Raw genomic sequence first — 20,732 nt, forward strand, 5'->3', positions numbered from 1 at the left:
GGGGAGGGGAAGTTGGCAGAGGGGAGCTAAGGAACCAGCAGGCCTTTCCTTGAGCCCAGCCACTACTCCCAGGATTACAGGAGGGCCAAAGGAGAGGGAGTAAAGGGAGCGTGGCTTAGCACAAATCACACAATACCAACAGCCAATGTGAACAGGCTGCACCCTTCTCAGTGCCCTGCCAGGATCACTTCACCAACTCCTCACAACCGCCCACTGGGTGGGGCTGATTACCACCCCCATTTTACAGATGTGGGAACTGAGGCTCATAGCAATTAGCCAACTTGTTGAGTCCCTCAGCTATTAAATGAGAAAGCCAGGATTTAAACACAGCTTGTTCTGATTGAAAAGCCCAGGCTTTTTCTTCACATCTCGTGGTCCAATACAAGAGACTGCCTAAAATAATGCATTCATGTTAGCATATACTACATGATATTATTTTATAATCAGGTATGGAAGCTCAGGATTAGAAGGAAACTCTGAGGTCATCTTGATCAATTATCCACCTGAAACCAGGATCCCCCTGTTGGGCAATATCCTGGCCAAGGCTTGCCCAGAGTTTTCCAGGAGAGAGATTGCAGGGGCAAGGTGGGATCTGGTGAATGATGGATGACAAGCAGGGCAGGGATGGGGGTGGGGGGTGCGGTGGAAGACAGGGGGCTGGCAAGAGGGCACAAAAACTGCACTCTCAGTAGCCTCCCTGCTGCTCACCCCCTCCTTTCTGCCTCACCCTCAACATCAGCTCTACTGCTCAAACCCAGCTCCACCATACCCCTCTCTGCTTCAAGTCCTTGGGGACCCCCACCATTCTTCTCTGCCAGGCCTCTGGGACCCCCTCTTCTCTCTCATTCCACTCACCATCAACCATAGAGGAGATTCTCCAATACGCACTGTGGTGAAGAGCAGGTAGGCTCAAAACCACCCTAGAAAGTCTTTCACTCGGCCTTAACGTACATTTACAGGTTGGGGAGGTTGTGCTTACAACCAAAAAAATGTAGCTACAAATGCCAAATGGAGTCATGGATGGCATATAGGCAAAACATCACCCATAGTATTTTTAGTGTTTTGAATTAATTTTTTTCTATGAATATCTGGCTGAATTTGCCAAGGCTGGGTGTGTGTAAGATGGGCCCCTGGCTACGCAGGCAGGTATTCCATCACGTGCTCCAGCCCTCACTTGGCCTGAAACCTTCATTCCTGCTATGGATTGAACTGTTTCCCCTTCAAAGACACACTCAGGTCCTAACCCCTGGTGCTGCGATGGGAACCTATTTATAAATAGGATTTTTAAGAGCCGTTAGTTAAGATGAGGCCAATCTGAAGCAGGGCAGGCCTTAATCCAACATGACTGGAGTCCTTGTAAGCAGAAGAAATTTGGACAAAGAGGCAGGAGGCAGAGGAGACAGACGGCCCCAGGACAGAGGCCGAGACTGAGTTCTGGATCATCAGCAAACCAACACCAGAAGAATCGTTGAGTCCTGACCCTCTGTCCAAATTTCCTCTTATAAGGACACAAGTCACGTGTCCAGTCTAGCCCCATTTTAACCAATCACCTCTTCAAAGACCCTATTTCCAAATAAGGTCACATTCATGGGACCCGGGGCTAAAATGTGAACGTATGTTTTTTTAGGGGGAGGTGAGAGGGGCATAATTCAATGCATGACATGTCATGTGCATTATATATATATATTTCTTTTTGAAACATTTTTCATTTTGAAATATATATATATAAAAGCAATAAATTTCAAAGTACATTGTAACAAGTAGGTATAGAACAGATTTCAGAGTTTGATATGAGTTACAGTTCCACAATTTCATATTTTTCCTTCCAGCTGCATCAAGACACTGGACACTAAAAGAAATAGCATTATAGTGATTCAGTAATAGTAACACTCATTTGTTAATTCCTAACTACTCTGTTTTAACTCCTCCTCCTTTGATCCTTCTCCCAATTTTTAGGGGCATTTGGGCTAAGCCTGTTCTGACTTTTTCATGTTGAAAAAGGGTGTCAACCACGGGGGATGGGGGATGGAACTAGTTGATGTTCTTGGAGAGGCTGGCCCCTCTGGGTTTCAGGACTTCTCTGTCCTAGGAAACATCTGGAGGTTGTAGGTTTCTGGAAAGTAATCCTAGTGCATGGAACTTTTATAGGATCTCAGATAGAGCCCTGGGTGTTCTTTAGAGTTAACAGGAATGATGTTGGTTGGGGGTTGGCAAACTGGCAATTAGCAATATCCAGCTGCAGCTTGCGAAGAGTAGCCTCCAGAACAGCCTCTCAACTCCATTTGAACTGTCTTAGCCACTGATACCTTTACCTTGTTACATTTCTTCCTCCCCTTTTGGTCAGAAAGGCATTGTCACATGGACATTATATTGCTAATTCTAAGGTCTGTACTTAGCCTTGAGGTTGAGGGGTAGTGAGAGGGGTGTTTTGCATTGACAGAGAAAAGCTAGCAGGGTGAAAGATCTGACCAGTTTTCCAAACCCTGAGCGTTGAGGATGAGAAGTTAAACAGTCTGGGCATTCCTGTTCTTTCCCTAGATCCATTTTTTTTTCTTCTTTTAAATAGAAGCCCAGTTCCCAACAGAACGCCACTCCCAACATCCAATATAGCAGAGAAAAACAGAATAGGAACTGCTCATTATGGGATTTTTTAGAAGGTCACACACAGTTCCACGTTTTCTCTATTAAATGGCAGCGTGAGCACACGCGATCCCATAAATGTGGTTATGTGGCAACAATTCTGGTTTAGAATCTGAGTGGGATGTGTTTGTTTTTCTCATTTTATTCAAAACTGATTCTTGCTGTCCCATAAAATATATAATTCGGTTGGTGCTTAGGTTCTAAAGAATTCTATTGCAACAAGTCAGAGTTCTTGTTTTATTTTAATACTATCTTAGGGCATTTTCCTAAACATTAGGATCAACTGGAAATGTTCTCAAAATAAGATTTTTAAAGCACTCTCCACTCTTAGAGATCATTACTGAAAATATCTTCCAGTTTCCCTTGAAAATGGCATTTTTCTCAACATTCCTGGTGGACAGCGGAGAGTAAGCACTTTAACAAAGACCCCCTCCCTGGCTGGGCCGCTAGCTCCTCTTCTCCTTTGTCTGGGGCTTTAGGAAAAGCCGTGCACTTCTTAGATCAGGCAACCATTCGTGGAGAGATGTATGGCCTAGGAAGTTGAGTCCTTATTTCTGAATAAATCTTAATCCAGTTTGTTGGCTAATTACGCTCACGGGAAGGCTGTTTCTCGGGGCGCCAAGCAGGAAGGATTAAGCCCCGTCTCCGGCAGTGCAGGGTTAAGCTCCGGGTTTGTAATGACTAAGTAATGAAACCCGCTCTCTGTGGACCCCTGGCATCCATCTATCAGATTTCCCTTCTGCGGAGAGAATGCCAGAAGTGGGCCCAGCAGTTAATTACGGGAAAGGCCAAAGGTCACAGAAAACCAACACAAATCCATGCACTTTTTCATTCCTAGCTGCACACAATGACCATGGCTGGGCCAGAGGGTGGGAAGGTGCAGCCCTGTGATCTCCGACAACCACGGAGTTCAGGCTGCCCGGCGACCTCTCCCAGTGTTCCACGCAGCTTTGGGCCTCTGCCCTTCTGCCGGTCCCCCAGCCCGGAGCTCATTCTCCTTCACAAATACCCACTCATCTCTTTCCTTGGCCCTGGCAGCACCTCCTCGAGGAAGCTTTTGCAGACAAGACCCTTCCATCCTGGGGGCCCACAGCCCCTGATCGGATACTACCACCACACTCACTTGCTTATGGGTGCGTCCTTCAAGGCTGCAAGTTCCTGGGGTGCAAGGATGGTGCCCTCTTCTGCTTCAGCCTCAGAATCCAGCTGAATCAGCCTCAGGGTCGTGGCCTCCACTTACGGACCCCCAAGAAACGACTGAGAGGTGGGTGGTTCCAAGCCTGCCATTTTACGGCAAAGGAAACTGAGGCTCAGAGATAATACCTGATCTGCCTGAGACCACACAGCAAAGCCAAGGGGAGCCGGCATTCGAGGCTGAAGCCGGCATTGAGCTGACTTCAATCACAGCTAACGCTGTCTCAGTGGCACAGGGCCACTGACTGGATGACTCCACTTCCATGACGTTCAGAAGGGGCAACTCAATTGAGACAGAAAGTAGATTAGTGGTTTCCTATGGCTGGGGGAGTTAGAGGATTGGGGGGTGACAAGTAAAAAGGGGGGTGACAGGTAAAAAGCACAGTTTCTTTTGGGGGGTAATGGAAACGTTCTAAAAGTGACTGTGGTGATGGACATACAACTCTGTGAATATGCTAAAGGCAACTAAATCGTGTACTTTAAATACGTGAAGGGTATGGTATGTGGATTATAACCCAAAGAAGGTGTTTTGTTTTGTTTTGTTTTTAAAGCAAATGCTGGTGGTGTCCATCTCACAGCACTGGCCTGGCTGGGTCTCCAGGGCTCTGCCACAAGGACGCTCACTCCAAGCTGGTCTCAAATGCCACCTGTCCAGCTGGGGTTCATGGTCAGGCATGTGGTTCCCAAGAACTGGAGGTATTTTCCTACCAAATCAAAAGGACTAGGACCAGTTAACTATTTTCTTTTTCCCTCAAAACCAGTGTAAGCCCTCCACTGGTGGCTGCTTCTGGGCTCAGACATCAGGCTTCAAGATGCCGAAGGAATCTGATCAAGGGAGAATGACCCGCTGGAAGTCTTGAGATGGAAGTGAGGTGGGGGCCGGGAGGGCTGCCAGGCTTGAGTGTGGCTCCGACAGCGCTGAGCTTAGGCCCTCGCTGCTCCCTCCTGCCAAGTACCAGCTCTGTAATTCTCCCAGCCCCTTAGTGAAAGGCAGGGGAGGAGCTAGAGGTGCAGGTTCTACTGGGCTGCTCCTCTGGACTCAAACAGGGGTGCAATCAGAAGCATGAAGTTGTTGGAAAACCTGAGCTGTCACTGAGACTTCTTAAGGCGGAACCTAGAGCTCCTCCAATTCACCCTCCTGGGTTTTAAAAGGGGCAGTGGAGAGGGGACTGAGGAACACCCCCTGATCAGAGAGTCAGCAGCTGACAGTGACCTGAGCCCAAGACTCCACAGGACATCCCAAGGGACTGCTGTGAGCAGCCCAGGCAGGGCCTGCCCTAGACTGGTGCAATTTGATTTCCTTCTTCCTCTCCCAAGCTTGATGGAGTTTCCCTCCAACAGTAATAAAAATAACAGTAGCAGCAGCAACAGAAGCTCCACACCAGGTACCAATTTTAATAGCAAGTGGCTGAATCTTCACTATAGCCCAGGGAGGAAGATGTTCACTTTTACTATCCTTATCTCATAGATGAAGAAACTGAGGGTCCGAGTTTAACAAGATCATCCGGTTGGTAAGCGGCAAAGCCAAAATTCAACCCCAGGTGGCTGGTTCCAGAGTCCCTGCTCACACCCTCGATACCACTGTCCAAAGAATTCCCCATGGCCTCACTGCAAATCAAGCTGCCTCCCTGTCTTCTTTAGTCCTTCTGTTTCAATCCTTCCCCAGGCCAGGCCCAGGCCAGGCCTGTCTTCAGGTCTGTAAGTGGGAGGGGACTATGCTGAGGATCACCCCCTCTGAACCCACCAGCCACCCCACGGACGGGGCCAGCGTTTGACACCACAGGACTCCTTCTGCACCCTAGGAGGTCAGGATACTAAGGCCCGACGGGTCAACAGACCTTCCTGAGGCCGCCAAAGGCTGGAACCCCAGGTCCAGGGTCTCTCTGTCTATCATGCCTGATGGCTCAGTCTTTCAGAGGGGCCAACTGGAGGGATTAGCCTGGCCATTCATCCCGGCTTGCATGCCACCTGCAACTGGCTGAGGGTTCTCAAACAGGGCAAAGCAGGCCCCGCTCTCTGACACCTAGCTCTGCTCCCCTGTCATAGGGCAGGATGCTTTTGCTTGGAGTTTGAGAAGATCTGTAAAGGCCTCTTTTTATTACCTAGTGGTACAAAAGAAATGGAGAAAAGTTCAAAGCAACTGTCCTGTGGAAGAGGCCAGAGAGTGTTCCATTTAAGCTTTTATTGACCATATATATATATACACATATATGTATATATATATGTATATATATATGTATATATATATACACTTTGACAGAAGATTTTTATTTACATATTTAAAATAAAATAAAAGCTATGCTATTTTTTGTGGCCTCTGCTGGCACCTGGATACAGGGAGCTTATGTCTCACTGCCCCTCACCTCCAAAGCAGAGAATATTCCATCCAGGCACATGTTTGTCTGCTAGAAGGATCTTCCCAGTCCAGAGGTAATCTACTTGCCTAACATGTTCCTCCACCCTCCCAGGTCCTACCCTTTAGGGTCTCACAGACCCCCATGGCAGCACACACTCAGGGCCACACAGTTCCCGGCTCTGCCACTTCCTTACTGTATGACTTGAAACAAGGACTCCACCTTTCTTGGTCTCAGTTTCCCCATCTGTAAAATGTAAATTTAAAATAGTTTACCTATTTTAGAGAGTTTGTTTCAGGGACTAAATGAGCTAATACATCTACCTCCAAACTGAATACAATATTCCCGGTGAGACAACGGGTGACTGTCCCTTCCCTAATTGCCTCTGGAAATATAACCTATTATCACATTTGCTTTTCTACTGACTCCTCTAAGCTGACAGTCACATTCTTCCCTGTCTCTGAGCCTTTGTTCATGCTGTTCCCTCTGCCCAAACATCCTTTCACCTACCTCTTTGCCTGCTTGACTTCTACTTGGCTGAGATTTCATTGCCTTCAGAAAATTTCCCCTGCCCACGCCCTCCTCCTGTGGGGACAGAAGGCATGGGGTGTCCTGGAGAGAGGGGTGCATCTTGGAGAGCTCCATGGGAGTGGGGAGCAGTTGGTATCAGCTGTCATTATCAACCCAGGCCAGAAGTCCAAGTTGGCTGGCTGGGGTTTGAACTCTCTTCTCTCAGGGGCCATGGCCCTGGCCCATCTGGAGGAACCGCTCGGAACACCCTCTAAGACCCCCTGACCTCGCTGGCACACAGAAGCCCCCCGGCCCTCTTTGTCTCAAGGCCTTAGGGGAAGGCCGCCATCCATTTTCAGTAGCATTCAAAGGCCAATGAGCCCACAGTTTATTTTCTTAGAAATAATGGTTTTTTCTGGTTAGCATTCCTCCGATGGAAAAACAAATACAGCCACTGTAATAAGAAGCGGGCCAAGAGGAGGTGAGAGGGCCCTGGAGGAGGGCAGAGAGGGGCAGGCCAAGAGGTGGTGAGAGGGCCCTGGAGCAGGGGTAGAGAAGGGCCTGCTGCCTGGGAAGCTGGGATGCACTGGGATGGGAGTGCAGATTACCACTAACCCTAGGAGAAATCAGGATTTAGAGAGGAAAAAAAAACCGGCAGGCAGACCCTGGGGTTACTTTCAACACTCTCATGCACAGCCAGGCCCCTCTCTAGTCCCAAACCTCTTCTGCAGTGCCTATTCTGAAGACAGTGCCATGGCTCCCATTTGACACTTAAGGAAACCTGGGCTTGAAGAGGGTAAACTACGTGCAGACTTACTGAGTCAGCAATGACCAAAACATAGGCATCTGAATCCTTGCTACAAAAGCTCCCATAAACAGCCAGAGCTGGATGGGACGTCAAGTGACCCACTTCTGTGCAGCTTTCCCAACCTGGCCCAGGTGACACCTCCCCCAGGTAGCCCTCCCTATCTTCCTCTCCTCCTCAAGCACAGAGATACACTCCCTCTTCTTCACCACCCTCAGATTCTTGTCTATATTGCCACTGCCACACTTTCCACACCCTATTGTGATCACATTTTTCCAGATCTGTCTTTCCCACTAACCAACGAGGTGTTCAAGGGCCAGAAATGTGTCTTGGCTCCAATATGAAGCTGAGTACACAGGAGGCACTCAGGGAACATTCTCCACAGTGAACTGAACCCAGTCCAATACACAAACTTTATAGATGGGTAAACTAAGGCCCTGAGAAGCAAACTTGCCTCTGATTAACTGCCAGCAGCACAAGCTTTTTATTTTCCCTTCTAAAAATGGATCTGCACTGCGAGGGTTCTCCAGGAGGCCTAAACTCTGCAGCAGGGTTGGGACCCAGACACAAGCAATGCCACCCTAATTGCTAGCTGACAACAACTTGGAATTTTAAGTCCCATCCGATTTCTTCCTGCCTACTGGTCTGCAGGATTTTGGGGCTTTCATCTTTGGCAGGGCACACGTTAGCATGCGTAATTGTATGTTTTAAGACTCTGGAGGAGAATTTCTCTTCCTTCCCCCCTGTCCACTTCCTACAGTCTTTCTGGTCTTCCAGAAAAACAGAATTTTATGTGGAGTTTCACTAAAGTGTGCAATAATGGTGATGCAAACGTTTCAATAAGGTTATGGACATTATTCCCCAGAAGGCTTGACTGGTTTTAAGATTTTTTTTTTCTGATATTAAACTAAATGAATCACTGGGTATGTTATTAGGAGCTTTGTTAAAACGCTTACTAACATGCTCTGTGATCTACCTAACTTCAGTGACAGGCAAGTAGGCCCCAGGGACATAAAATTCAGGAAGTGACTATTTACATTCATTACCTACATGCTAATTTTGTGATCTCTGATGCCCATAAGGTGGTCATTTTTCTCCTTGTCACACACACAAAAAGGAAAATAGTAATACATTTGATATACGCTACTTCCCCTAAGAGTTTTAATTATAACATTTTAGAAAAGGCCTAAGTTGGAACTTGCACAGAGAATAAACCATTTGAATACATGGTCTAAAAGCTCAAGTACATGTAAAAAGGGTGCTGCGTGCTGCTGGTTCAGACTAAACAGTGATTATCGAGAGGGTCTTAGCTATTTAAACAAGCCATTTGAGGGCGGTCTGCTCTTCCTTTGGGGCCTGGTCCTGATTACAAACGAGAGCTTTTAATTAAGATTAGTAGGACCCAATTCAAGCTATAATTTGGTCCTTTTCCTTAGCAAATGTCTATGAAAACAAGGCAATTAAGGTTAAATGAGCTGAAGCATGTAAAGGGGGATGAAATGCCCTCTCCGCGCCCCCTGCCTACCCTCTCAGTAGAATAAGCACACACAGGCCCAGCTAATTCAGACCAGGAGTTTAGGGCTGTGACGGCTGGGAGGCTTCCTAAAGGTCCTTGCACCAGAGACTGAGCCAGCCATGCGCAGGATTAGCTCAGAGATGAGGGGCAGGGGATGCAGAGGGTACAAAGGCCTTGAGGAGGGAAGGTGCTGGTAAGTTGGGGAACTAACAAAGACAGTCACACTGGAGTGTGGCTAGAGAGAGGACTGGGAATAACACAGTACAACACAGTTGCACCGAGCACTGGGCTGAGCCCTGGCAGGGTGTCATCTCCTGATTGTACAGATGGAAGATGCACCTCCAGACTCGTGCTATCGTAAGGCCTGGCTCAGACAAGGTGGTGAGACCAACGAGATGGGAGGGCATAAAGAAGAAAGGGTCTCTACAGCCCCCTCTAGCCCTTCTTGGCTCAGGAACCCCTCCCATTAGTTTCAGGCATGCTGATGGCTGGAATCCAGGCATGGCTGCTTTTCACCTGGGTGACCTGGCTTGGACTGACCTCCCCAAGCCCAGTTTCCCCAGCTTACCTCTGTCACTAGTCCATATTAGAGAATCTTAGACTAGTCCAGGAGTTCTGGGAGACCTTTCCTGGTATTCCTGAGATTTGTAACTGTCACTCACCACCCACTACCACGAGCTCTGTGAGCCCTGAATAAGCTTGGAAAGGTCAAAGCAACCCAGAGTGAAAGGTGCTTGGAAGGAGGGATGCACTGGAGGCCATAGGAGCTCACAGGCAACAGTTCATCTGTCTGGGGCACCTGGGAAAGCTTCCTGGAGGAGGTGACCCCCGGGACCCAACCATCTACCCTTTCACCCAAGTGCCTTGCAAACTCTGTACCAGCTGGGCATCGAGTTCCCAGGATAAGAAACAGCCCTTGAGGAGCCCACATTCCAGGAGAAAACACAGAAAAACATAAACACAAGGTAAATATGGGCTAAAACAGAGGTGTGTGTGGTTTCTGGAGGGGCAACAGAGGGGTGGCCATCCATAAAACATGGCAGCTGCCCTAAATGTCTTCATAGTTTCTCCCAACTCTACAGATCAATCAGCTTCCATCTAGCAAACGTTGATTTTGCCTCAGCTTTGCACGGAGAATCCCAACTGGCTGGGGCATCTCAGGCCAGCCTTAGCAAGTCCCCCAGCAGACTTAAGCTGAGCGCCTGAGGCCCCAGACAGCTTCCCATGCATAGCTGCAGCACAGCCACACATGTGGGGCCAAGTCATCCCTTCATGGCCTCTTGGCCCCATGGCAAGACAGCCCTGATGGTGTAAGGAACCATCCCTGCCTCTCCGGTAAAGAGGCATTTATGACTAGCAGGAGTTCTGGGAGACATGGTTGGAGGGTTGAGGGTATAAGAGGCTGGCATGACCACTGTCACCATCCTGGACACATTTCTTGTGAAAAACTGGGGAGATGGGAAGCCAGGCTCTGCAGGCATGCTTTACTGACAACCCATCCTCTGTGCCCATCTTAGTAAACTGTAAAGTCTTAAGAGAGTTGTAGGATGGGTTACTCAATTCCTTCCCCAAACCTCCATCCTCAACCTCTGTAGAGCCCCATATCAGCTTAAGACCTGCATATGCAGGGGCCCAGGGAGGGAAAGCAGGTTTCCTCGATGGTGGAAAGGGCTGTCTGGGGAGTGTGTTGACTGACTATTGATGTCTGCTGTGGGAGAAGGGGGCAGCATCTTTACTATCACTGAAGGAATTTGAGTTGGACAAAGGGAAGCCTCTGTCATGTGTATTTTTTATTTTACACTCTTGGAAAATGGTCATGTATGAATGGCACATGTGTCTGCATGTCTCCAAGGGGACATGAATATATGCATATCATTTGCCTAAATAGTCATTGAACCAGAATATCCCATTTCCTAGCCATTTTAGAACTGGGAATTATTAAAAAGACAAAGCTTCATCCCCTTCCATATAATGAACAATGTCACCATCATCAACCATAAGAGTATCACCATCATCACCAATACCATCAACATCATGATCATAACCATCATCGATACGATCATAATCATCATCAATAACATTAGCAGCAGCAGCAGTGTCACCACCATCACCTTCATCATCACTATCAAATCATCATCAATGTCACCACCATCATCATCATCAACATCATCACAGCAACAGCATCTAATGCTTATACAGTGTTTTTCTACATACCAGGCTAAGTTCAAATGCTGTCAATACATCACCCACTTAATCCTCACACTATCTCTCTAAAGTAGGGACTATTATTATCTCCATTTTACAGATAAAAATAGGTTAAGTTACTTGTCCAGGCTGCAAGGGCAGGATTTGAACCCAAGCAGTCTAGCTCCAAAGTCTGTACTCTAACCACCATGCTAAACCAAATACAGACTGTTAAAATTCCCTCTTCTCAGAGCAGAAAGCTGCAGACAGAAATAATCCTCTGCATGCAGTATGAAGAAACAGGCCCATCAGACCTGGCCTGTTGTCCTCACTCAGGCAAGAACCCTGACCTCTTAGGACTCCAGCCAGCTCCTTCGGAGCCAGCTCCTCACTCAGGCCTCCAGGACCCAGGCAAGGCCAGGGATGTGGCCCAACCTGGCATGATCCTGGACGATGTCATCTGCTTGGCACTTGCTCTAAGTAGATGCTCAAGATATGAGATGGATAAGCAAATGCCAGCGTCCCCAGAAGGTGCAGCTGTGTCTCCTATCACACTTCAGCACCTAGAAAACGCATCTTGTTCTTGTTTAAACTCAATAAATCTCACACTTTGAAAAATTAAGCTGGAAGGACTGGGGGGGGGGGGTGGAGGGGGGAAGAAGACAAGATAAGATACTGAGAGCACTAGAGTGGGAATCAGGGTTTAGCTCTCATTCCGCCCTCGTGAAACCTGGGGACCTTGGATAGGGCATATCCCCTCCCTGAGCTTCTAGTTTTCCTCATCTATAAAACAGGGACAGAGAGGAAGATGTGGATCAGTGATTCTCACCTAGGAAGGCAAACCCATTATGGATAGAGCTTTTCCCAGCCTCCCGATGCCAGGGCCCTGCCACCCATGACATCAGAATGACCACCATGGAGGAGTGACCTCATGGAGAAAGACTCCCAAAGGTTCCATCCAGCTTCGAGAATCTGGGCACCAAAGACAGCCGAGGCTACTCTTTTCTCTGTGATTTACAACCTGGCAGGGAAGCTGGTTTTAAGCCAGACAGTCAAACCAATACCCCAGGTGCAGGGAAGGATGGCTGTGATCAGCACAAGTCCAGTGGTCTCTATCCACACTTTGGCGGTTGAAACAGGAGACCTGAGCTAGCCTCCCGAACACCCTGGCTGGCTCCTATGCAAGTCCTTTGGGTCACCTCAGGCCACACAGGGTGTTTTCTGATTTGAAGTTAGGGCCTTGGGGGAGGGTCACCCAAAGCATTTATCCAGCCCCCAAATCCAAGTAGGGTCAGAAGCCCAAATATATCACTCAATGCTTGGTCTCCATTTCTTTAAAAAAACAAAACCCTTCAAACCCAGGGGGCACCATAACTCCAACTTCTACCCTCCAGGAGAACAGCCCACATTCTCAGGAAGCCCACAACTTCCTCCTAAGGCAGAGAGAGGTCTGGGCTGTCAGCCCTGGCAGCTGGGTTGGGGGATGAGCCCCTGCTGGCTTGGAATGGGGCAGGAGCTGGCTGTGGTGGGGAACTGGGAGAGGGGCTCAGCAGGCTCACCTTCACACTGCCTCCCTTCCCCCTTGTAGCCTGGTTTGCAGAGGCATTTGTAGGACTTGGGTGTGTTCTGGCAGATGGCATCGATGTGGCAGTCATCTGTGCCCTCCGAGCACTCATCCACGTCAACTGCCCCTGTGGTGTGGGGGAAACAACAGATCAGGTGTGGCCAGGGACGCCGGTGGCCAGAGCAGAGAACTCCGTCTGCCCGACCCTCCCTTCCTACAGAGGTAGCTGGCCACAACAGCAGCCACCTGGCATGGCTGGGGATTAGTGGCATCTTTAGGACAGCTACTTGGTGCTACATATACTGCTACCAACGCCCCTGGTTTCATTTAATTTCACAACAACCCCATTAGGTAGGACTATTATTCCCACCAAAAAGATGAGAAAACCGAGGCTTAGGTTCACAGCAAGGAAAACCAGAAACATCTCTGTGTTGCTCTGCATCCCCCCAAGCATTGTTCCAACCTTCCTTCACCGTCCTTATTCTAGAATTTAGAGCCAGAAGGGTCCTGGGAGGAATTTAAATCCAGCTCCTTTGGGTTTCAGATAGGGAAACCAAGGCTAGTGCAGTGCACTGAACAGAGGCCAAGCCAGGAGACTCTCACAGGTGACCTGAACATGGAATCCCACCTACTCGCAGGCTCTGGAAACACAGGATTCTCAGTCCAGCTTCCATGCCCCCGAAAAGGAGCATCCTAGGGGCAGGACCCCACCTCAGCTGGGCCAACCAGGCTCATGGATGGTTATGATCTCACCTTGCCTCTCCTCCCTGCCTTGGAATTTGTGTGAACCTGGTTCTCACACCTCAACTTCCAAACTCAAGTTCAGTATAGGTTTTAAGGGTTCCTGGCATGCCCCACCTCCCCTCCTCAATGCATGCACAGGTGGGAAGAGGAGCCTCAGGGCACAGGCAGCACAGCCAGGAGGGGCCTTTGCCAGACACCCAGGGTTATGGATGAGGTCACTGAGGCCCAGGGGAGTGGGGCTGGAGGCTGGCCACTCATTTGGAGCAGAGAATTGGACTCAACACAGAGTAAGCAGTACCAGAGCTTTCCTCCACACCGCACTACTTCCTGCAAGCTATAAACAAAATACAGATGGACAACAGACAGACAGAAGGACCAAGGAGCGCAGCACAAGGGAATCTCTGCAGCGGCCCTGAGGGCAGCCACACCAGCAGAAGTCTCAAAATGCTCCATCTCGCTATGCCTCTGGCCCCACCCTAGTGCCACAATGTCCATTCTGACGTATTCCCCTGGCTGTCGCCCAGGTACTAAATCTGGGTGTGGGGACCTCTCTAAGACACCTACCCCCCAAGGGCTCCCAGTCCCCTGTCCCAGACCCCAAGGCTCCAGCCTGCCTCTAAAGATAGAGAGGCACAAAAAAGGAACAACAGAAATGACTCTCCCCACACACATCCATGTGCACATACAAAAACATACATACCTGCACACATGCACACACATGCACTCATACACAGGGCCAGGAGGCCAGAGGCAACAAGGGCAGAAGGCCAGAGACAACTGAGGCAGGAGGCCAGAGTCCAGAGAGGGCAAAACTGCACACTTCTGGGGGGAGGACTGTGGCCGCTTCTGTGATGGGGACCCACAAGGACTGCAGACCCAGCTCTTTCCATTTTCCAGGAGCTACTGCATGGGAAGAGGGGAGGGAAACTGCTGGAGGGTCTGGAGTACCTTGCTTCCCTCTCCCCACCTTCTACTCAGGGAAAGTGTCCTCATGGGGATGGAAATGGAGGAGGGGTGCTGGCCAGGAGCAGGGGGCGAGGATTGTGCACCTTCTAACATACCTCATAAACATATCTTCGGTTTTCTTAAAAAGGTTGGGGGTGGGGTGGGGAGAAGACAGGGAACTCCAGGGGAGAGGGAGAGGTGCACAGGCCATTCGTCCCCCAGGGGCCTGGGCTGGGGTCTCCTCCCCAGGGCAGCCCAGCCTTGCCATCACTAGTTGCTGCGACTGGTTTGCTTGTGCTGGGGCCTGGCTGCTGGGAATTCACACTCTTCCTGCTTCCAAGGGTCACACATGAGCTCTGCAGAAGAGGGGGGCGGGTGCCCAGGCAGAGACAGAGACAGACTCAGAGGCATATAAGGAGGAACGGAGAAGGAGAGGGCACACACGGGGACAGTCACACAGGGATGATGGACCCCAGAACCTGGGAGAGACACATCCGGGCTGTGAAAAACAGCTCAGCTCCAACTGGGAAGTCTTTAAACAGTCTGGCATCCTTCTCAGGGTGTGACTCCCAGAAAGCAGATCCCTGCCCCCAAACATGAATCTCACGGAGCATGGCACAGGGGCAGCACAATCAGGACCCCCTCCTCCAGAGAAACAGAGAAAGCTCCTCTGCAGACTTGGAAGCAGAGAATGTGACTTTGTCCGAGAGCCCCTTCCAGTCAGACAATGGGGGAGCGGGTAGAGAGGAAGGTGGGGGGGAGGGGGGTCCCTATAAAAGTCACAGGAATGGCAAGGGCAGAGTGCATCACTGATGGCCTTCCATCCCGACCTCCTCCACTGCCTGACAGTGTCCCTTCCCTCTCTGTTCCCACCCACCTCCTTCCCTCTGTGTCTGTCCCTCTGTCCTTTCCTCTTCCTTCCTTTCCTCTGTCTGCCTATTTCCTCGTCCCCATCCTGTCCGACTGCCTGTCTGTCCATGAGGTACCCTTTCTGCATCACTGTCTAGGCATCTCCAACCCTCTATCCCCTCTGTTGTCTCCCTCTTTCGTTGTCTGTCCCACCGTGTGTCTCCACCTCTTCGCCTCTCTCTTCCATAGTTGGTCCCTCACGTCTCCTTTCGATCTGTCCTTTCCTCCCTTGCAGTAAATTGCCTCCTTCTCCCTCCCAAGGGTCTCACCCTCCATCCCTCGCCCTTTCCGCTCCCTTCTCTACCCTTCCGTGTCCATCTTTCTCTGGATTTCTTGCTACGTCCTTTTGTCTGTTTCTTCTGTGTCTCCTTTCTGTCCGTCCGTCCCTCCATCTACCACCTCCCCTCCCTCTTTTTCTCGGTATCGTCCCTTTTTCCTTTGCTTATACTCTCTGGCCCTCCTTCCTCCCGCACTTCCCCTTTCCCCTAGAGGCGCGCCCCTCTCCGCTCGGGGGTCTTTTCGGTCCGCGCGCCGGAGCGCCCCTCGGCCAGCCGTCGCGCTTTCTTTCTTCCTCGCGCGCTCGCCCTCACCCTCCTCCCGGCCTCAGCCCACCCCGCCCCTGGCGCGGCCGCGCGGGGCACCGGAGCCTGGGGCCGCGGGACTGCTGGGAGAGGGCGCCCCGGGCGGGCCGCCGAAGTTACTTTGCGAAGAGGAGGGGTGCGGAGCCGCGCGGGGGACGGTCCTGCCGACTGCCCAGGCTGGGGGGCCGGGCCTGGGGCTCCCGCCGCCGCCTCCGCCCCGAACCCCCTAGCCCGTCCGCCGGGTCGGGGGCGCTTACCTGGGAGCCCGCTGCCTCCCGCCAGCCGCCCGCGCGTGCCGAGGGCGAGCAGAACGCACAAGTGCCAGCGCACAGCCGCCGCGCCCATGCTCGCTGCAGACCCCCTGGTCGGGCGTGTGGGCGTGCGGGGCGCAGGCACCCGACCCGACCTGCGGCTTCGGCGAGCGCTCCTAGCTCCTGGCTCCGCCGCCACAGCTCGGGATCCCGAGCCACCCAGCCGGCGCGGCTGACGAGCTGACAGCCGCGCGCTCATTGGCCGCAGCCGACGGGGAGGTGGAGCGTCGCGCGCTGCCCGACCAATGGGCGCCCGCCGCCAGGGCGCGGGGGGAGGGGCTGGCGCGGGCTGTCGGGGGCCGCCCCCTCCCCTCGGGGCGGGCGGCAGGTGGGGGGTGGGGGCGCCGGGCTCACGCTGCGTCCGCGGGGTGCGGGGTCTCCGCCAGGCGGGGGCTTGCTGGGAGGCTGGCTCCCCTCCCCCCGCGCCCTGCCCCTCTTCATCCCCCGTCGTCGAGGGTGGCCGCCCCTCGGGGACAGCCCCCCCCAATACACATACATTTACACGCGCGCGCGCGCGCGCGCGCGCGCGAGACAGAGGAAGGGGGCCTTTTGGAGGGCGAGAGGCGCGGCATCCATTAGTGGTTACGACAATCCCGAGGCGCAAAGCGGGGTTGTCCAGCTCGCAGACGTCTGCTGAGCGCTCCCCGCGCTCCAACTGCCGGCCACGCAACGGCCACTTAGCCACACGTGGAGAGACGGATCAGACACTTGTAAAATGTACGGGCAAAACACATGGACACTTTCGAACCTTCCCCAAAGGACAATGCCCCTAAGTGTGCTTGTCACGGGGTCTAGACGCAGGGTTGGCGCCTAGAACCGGGCGCCCCGGGAGCCCAGCGCCGGACAATGAGCCACTTTGCGGCCAGCGCCGGCCGCGCTCTGCCAGCAGAGGCCGATGCCCAGTGAATGCGGGGCCCGGGGCTTCCCGAATGACAGCGGCGGCCCGCGGGGGCAGGAGAGCAGCGCGGTCCTTGCACCCTGGAACGCCACGGGCCTGGCCTGGGACCTGCACCTGAGCCTCTCGACCTTGATGGGCCTAGGCCGGGGAGTCCCGGTTGAAAATAAATGGGCCCTCTCAGCTCCAAGCAGGACGCTTTAAGGGAAGAAAGTTCAGCAAACCCCAAGGCCCATCTCCTTGACAACCACCAATAAGAGCTCCTTTTTTCTTCCCCTGCTCTCCAGGCCCAACTCAAAGACAAGACTTTGCTCTTTTTGTCCATTCTGCTTGCACCAGTCTGCGCCCAACGCTTCTCTCCGCACCAGCCCCCTTCCTAACACACACACTCGCACCCACCCTCATATACACCCCCAAACACACCCCATCACACATACAGGCACGTGTTCACTCACACTATACACATCCTCAGACAAGTGCTCACACATGCTCACATACATACTCCCTCATACAGACATATGTTCACACACACTCACATATATCTTCAAACACACCCCTTCACACATACAAGCACATGTTCACTCACTCACACTATACATATCCTCACACCTACTCACACAAACACCCCTTCACACATACACCCTCACAAAGACACATATTCACTCAAGCATACACCTTCACACGTACAGACACACACAGTCATATACATCCTCATACCCCCTCACATATGCATACGCCTTCATACACACCCTCACACACACCCCTCATCCATGCTCCCTCACACACATCACCACCACCTCTGAAGGTGAGCTCCTCAGGCCTATGAGGCTGTAACCGTGTCCAGCCGTTGTTCCCAATCTGGCTTCTCAGCACACAAAGCTCGTGGCGCTGGCCTGGAAGCTGAGGCAAGGTCCCCCACCTGGGGGCACCAGAAGGACCAACCAGGGCTGTGGGAATCAGAGGGGTAGGAGGCTGCCCTTTGGGGCCACTAACCCCCTCCCCCCATCCTCCAGGCATTTTCTTCTGCTCGGCTGTTCCCAGCTGGCAGCTTAATTTGAAATACTCCATTCTCAGGTTTTACTTTTCTCCTCTCTCTCAATTGTGTGGCTTTGGGCTTCACAGGAGAGGGGCAGGGGGCTGTCCGTCCTCCAGCTGAACACACATGATCTTGTGTATCAAGCAACTGAGCAGAACCCGAGAGCTTGGGGGTGGTGGAGGCGTCCTTTCAGGGGGTTCTGACCAGCTAAAACAATGTTCATCAATGTACCTTTTCATCAGTGACCCCAACCCTGGCTTGATGGCTTCAGGGGGATTTCTTTCAGATGTGTCTCCCCAAATCAAGGATGGTATGGAGGCACAGCGATGGCCTGTTGGACTGCAACCCCCGCCTGCCCCAAGTAATTGCATAGGCCACGCTTGATGGTGAGTCAACACTCCATGTAAGGTGTGCAGACAGACAGGAAAGTGCTTCCTGCCAGAAGGCCAGGGAGGGGGGTCGGGGAGTGGGAAAGTGGAGAGGAGGCACCGTAAGCCTCCTCCAATGCTTCCCAGGGCGGTCAGGCACTAAAGGAGGTGGCCTATGGGGTACACAAAGGGGTGGTCTGTACCTTCTACCCCAGGTACAGTTGGGGAGGCACGGTGACCCCAAAGCTGGAGCAGGAAGCCTGAGGAGTAGGATTTCTTGATGGACAAGGAGGGAAAGACAGAGAGAATGTGCCAAGGTCTGAAATGTCAGGAATGTAGCAAGCATATTTCTCCAAGCACCGTGCAAGCTATAAAGCCCTGTGCATGTGTGATCTGATGGGGAGTACTGATGGGGACTGGCATGTCTTATGCTGGAGTAGGAGGGGCTGGTGGGGTGAGACTGCGCCGTGAGCAAGGACAGTGTGTTCACTGTGGGAGGGAACTTTTCCATCACCTTCCAGTTATGGTCGTTGACTGACAAGGCAGCCCGCACCCCTCCCCGCTGGTCCCAGATTCACCAAGCTCCTGTGCCTTCTCTGGACTCCCATAGACTCTAAGATACCCTCAGCAGAGCCCAGCTCACTCTGGGTCTCTGGTCTGTTTGACATCTGTTTCCTCCTAGACTCGGGGTTCTCAAAGGCAGGGCTCACAGCCAATCCATGTCTGGGGCCAAGAAATGATGCTTAAATGGATGAATGAATGAGGTGATGAGACAGACATCACTTAACTGAGAATCCCTAATGCACCAATGACCAGCTAAAGGCTGACCGTTTGATGGAGCACCTGGGAGTGAGCCCAGCTGCCCACCCTCTCTCTGCCCCTGCAGGGAAGCTGGGTGTCAGCGCAGGCAACTTGGGGCCCTTTGGCTCCCCCTGGTGACGCCTCACACAGGTCTGAGGAGAAGAGGGAGAGAGGAGGAAGTGAGCCTGGCTTCCCCACCCCACCCCTGCCCGTAGAAGTCTCTGTGACCTTGGACCCCAGTTCTCAGTGGGGGAAGAAGTCTAGCCCCCTCCATGACTGCAGTCCTTCTGGTCCCTCCCCTCCAGCAGCCCCAGTGAACACAGACTAGAGAAGTCAGGAACTGATGGCCAGGAGGGGGCTTCCAGGTGGTTTGGGAGGGACACTGTTTGGGGTGTGGGTCCTGAACTCCAAGACCAGATGAGGGGCAGCGTGGCACTGGGTCATGGGCACTCTATCCAACTGGCCTGGGCTCAAAGTGTGACTTCATTACTGACCGGCTCTGTGACCTTAGCTAATCACTTAACATTTCTGTGGGCTTCAGTTTCCTCTTCTGAAAACCTGCTTCTTTGAGTTGCTAAGAAGAGTGAAGTTGGGCAGGAATGGTGTGGATCCTCTCTGAACCTCAGTTTCTTCATCAGTAGAATGAGACTGATACTCATGTCTCCCTCACTGGGCTGTGGGGAGGATTTGATGAGATATTGTGCACAGAGCCCTCTAAACCTTGCCTGGCACAAGAAGGTGGCCAGCACACGTTGCAATTATTATTATTATTGCTGTTTCTCCTAACACAGCTCCTTTCTTTAGTGGTGGTGGTGATGGTAGTTATATTGAACTAGGTAAGAACACCTTACAGTTTTGTTTTACTTCCTCAGGAAGAGCTCTCTTGATTGATAACAGCTGTGGAAGTTCTTTGAGAAAATAAAGTTCTCTGCAAGCGTGAAATGTCATTATACGGATGTTAAACCTCAATCTTGAGGGTTTTAGAGGCTTTTGGCATCCTTTCTTATTAAAAATGAAATTGCATAATAATACCTCCTCCTGGTCTCACACTTCTTTAGACTTGGGGGTAATTATTCTGCACCCCCCTGCATGACTTTGGGTGGGCAACACAGGCCCCAGCTCATTTGTGAAGCAAGGCTTGCCAACCTTGGGTGTCCTAGACTCCCTCCTGCTCATGTTCTGGACTATTCTGAAATGACCTGCCTGATTTACAGAGCTCGGGGTGTTCTGACCTGCTATCGCTGCCACCGCTGCTGCCTCCTCCTCGCTTCTGACGACAGCTGAGGTTTACTGAGTGCCCTGTGTGCCCAGCACTGTGTTCAGATGTTCTGGGCATTCATAATCCTGTGAGATAGAAGCCCCCACCATCCCCGCT

General features: G+C 51.8%; 1 protein-coding gene and 1 long non-coding RNA gene across 5 annotated transcripts in view; one reads left to right on the top strand and one right to left on the bottom strand.

The window, feature by feature from the left end:
- SCUBE1 (signal peptide, CUB domain and EGF like domain containing 1) overlaps positions 1-16,380 on the bottom strand; it is a 165,734-nt gene extending 149,354 nt beyond the window's left edge. The window contains exons 1-2 of one of the 3 annotated variants that reach the window (XM_077169101.1): positions 16,204-16,380; positions 12,763-12,894 (exon numbers count right to left, since the gene is read on the bottom strand). In XM_077169101.1, the coding sequence (XP_077025216.1) occupies positions 12,763-12,894; positions 16,204-16,291 (220 nt within the window). In that variant the 5' untranslated portion in view covers positions 16,292-16,380. Of the gene's footprint in view, positions 1-12,762; positions 12,895-13,520; positions 13,932-16,203 lie in introns of those variants that run through there. The other 2 variants (XM_077169102.1, XM_077169104.1) reach the window with 2 other exon arrangements.
- A 392-nt stretch (positions 16,381-16,772) lies between these two features.
- On the top strand, positions 16,773-20,373 carry LOC143689590 (uncharacterized). 2 transcript variants are annotated; one of them, XR_013178842.1, is made up of 3 exons: positions 16,773-16,974; positions 18,431-18,574; positions 20,230-20,373. It is a non-coding gene; the product is annotated as an uncharacterized LOC143689590 (long non-coding RNA). The 2 variants fall into 2 exon arrangements; XR_013178841.1 differs by having other exon boundaries at positions 18,460-18,574.
- The last annotated feature ends 359 nt before the right edge of the window (positions 20,374-20,732 follow it).

The sequence above is a fragment of the Tamandua tetradactyla genome, chromosome 7, assembly GCF_023851605.1.
Source record: "Tamandua tetradactyla isolate mTamTet1 chromosome 7, mTamTet1.pri, whole genome shotgun sequence".
In the NCBI taxonomy this organism is placed as follows: domain Eukaryota; kingdom Metazoa; phylum Chordata; class Mammalia; order Pilosa; family Myrmecophagidae; genus Tamandua; species Tamandua tetradactyla.